Source organism: Bison bison, unplaced genomic scaffold (assembly GCF_000754665.1).
Source record: "Bison bison bison isolate TAMUID 2011002044 unplaced genomic scaffold, Bison_UMD1.0 scf7180017846064, whole genome shotgun sequence".
Classification (NCBI taxonomy): Eukaryota; Metazoa; Chordata; class Mammalia; order Artiodactyla; family Bovidae; genus Bison; species Bison bison.
In genome coordinates this window covers 23,846-25,308 of record NW_011476637.1, presented here as the reverse complement: position 1 = coordinate 25,308, position 1,463 = coordinate 23,846, and the positions used below count along the sequence as shown (strand labels likewise).

At 71.4% G+C, this 1,463-nt stretch overlaps 1 protein-coding gene across 1 annotated transcript in view; it reads left to right on the top strand.

Moving 5' to 3' along the window:
• The window catches only part of RNPEPL1 (arginyl aminopeptidase (aminopeptidase B)-like 1), a 14,370-nt gene that overhangs the window by 10,576 nt on the left and 2,331 nt on the right, over positions 1 to 1,463 (top strand). Inside the window, exons 8-10 of the mRNA XM_010838492.1 lie at positions 6 to 465; positions 607 to 842; positions 1,051 to 1,164. Coding sequence (XP_010836794.1) covers positions 6 to 465; positions 607 to 842; positions 1,051 to 1,164 — 810 coding nt within the window. The remainder of the gene's footprint in view (positions 1 to 5; positions 466 to 606; positions 843 to 1,050; positions 1,165 to 1,463) is intronic.

Sequence of the window (1,463 nt, the reverse complement as noted above, 5' to 3'; positions counted from 1 at the left end):
GCCAGGGCCCGGTGTGCGGCCTGCCTCCGAGGCCACCCTGTCTGGCCCCGCGTGGTGGGGCCAGCCCTGCCCCTGCCTAACTGTCACTGCCCAGGGGCCATCCTCCCCCGGCTGCTCGCACCCCGGCGCCCTGTGCTGGTCCTTCTGGGCAGTACCTCTGCAGGCAAACCTGCTGCGCTCTGAGAGGGCGTGTGGATGGGCGCGGCCCATGGAGCCAAGGGCCTGCAGCCGGGCGGTGGGCGGGGCTGGGCGTAGGCGGGCGGCCTTCACGCCCAGAAGCAGAGGGAAGGCCCGGTGGGGGCGTGGGCTGGGGCTGGGGGGCCCCGCCCACCGTCTCCCCCATTGCAGGAGCCGCGTGTGGGCTGAGCCGTGTCTCCTGCCCACGGCCACCAGCAAGCTGTCGGGCGCGGTGGAACAGTGGCTGAGCGCGGCCGAGCGGCTCTACGGGCCCTACTTGTGGGGCAGGTACGTCTGCTAGCCCGGCCGGCCGTGAGAGGGATCAGAGGGCACGTGCACCACCCCCCCCACCCCTCCCCGCTCCCCGAGCCCGCCGAGAAGCGGCAGGAGGCAAGGCTCACCCGCGGCCCCCACCCCGGCACCCCACAGGTATGACATCGTCTTCCTGCCCCCATCCTTCCCCATCGTGGCCATGGAGAACCCCTGCCTCACCTTCATCATCTCCTCCATCCTGGAGAGCGACGAGTTCCTGGTCATCGACGTCATCCACGAGGTGGCCCACAGCTGGTTTGGGAACGCCGTCACCAACGCCACTTGGGAGGAGATGTGGCTGAGCGAGGGCCTGGCCACCTACGCGCAGCGGCGCATCACCACCGAGACCCACGGTGCACCAGGCGGGGCGGGGCGCGCGGTGCCCGCACCAGGGAGGGCCGGTGGGGGCGGGCACCATGCATGGAGCTGGGTCCAGGCTGCGGTCCCTGCTCCGTGTGTGTGTGTGTGTGTGTGTGTGTGTGTGTGTGTCCCGCGGGGGCAGCTCGGTGGGGCCCAGGGCGGGGAGCAGCCAGGGCAGCCGCCTCGCTCCCGCCTGTCCAGGTGCGGCCTTTACCTGTCTGGAGACAGCCTTCCGCCTGGACGCCCTGCACAGGCAGATGAAGCTCCTCGGAGAGGACAGCCCAGTCAGCAAGCTGCAGGTCAAGCTGGAGCCAGGTACCTGTTCCTGCCCTGCCCTGCGCACGTCACCTGCAGACATCAGGCCCCCCGCCCAGCCCAGGGGGGGCCTGCATCCCCACGAGGCTTCTCTGCAGAGGCCGGGCCAGGGAGGCTTCCCTCCGCAGCCTGCGCCGACTCTCAGGGGCACTGAGCACCCATCTCCCCAGTGTGTAACCTGAGGTCTCCACCGAGGGCCCCCGAACAGGGCAGGCCCCCCCACGCACACACTCTCGGGGCATCTGGATGTGAGCGGCGGGGCCCTCGGTGCCCCCCGCCCCGCAGCACCCCCCCACCCT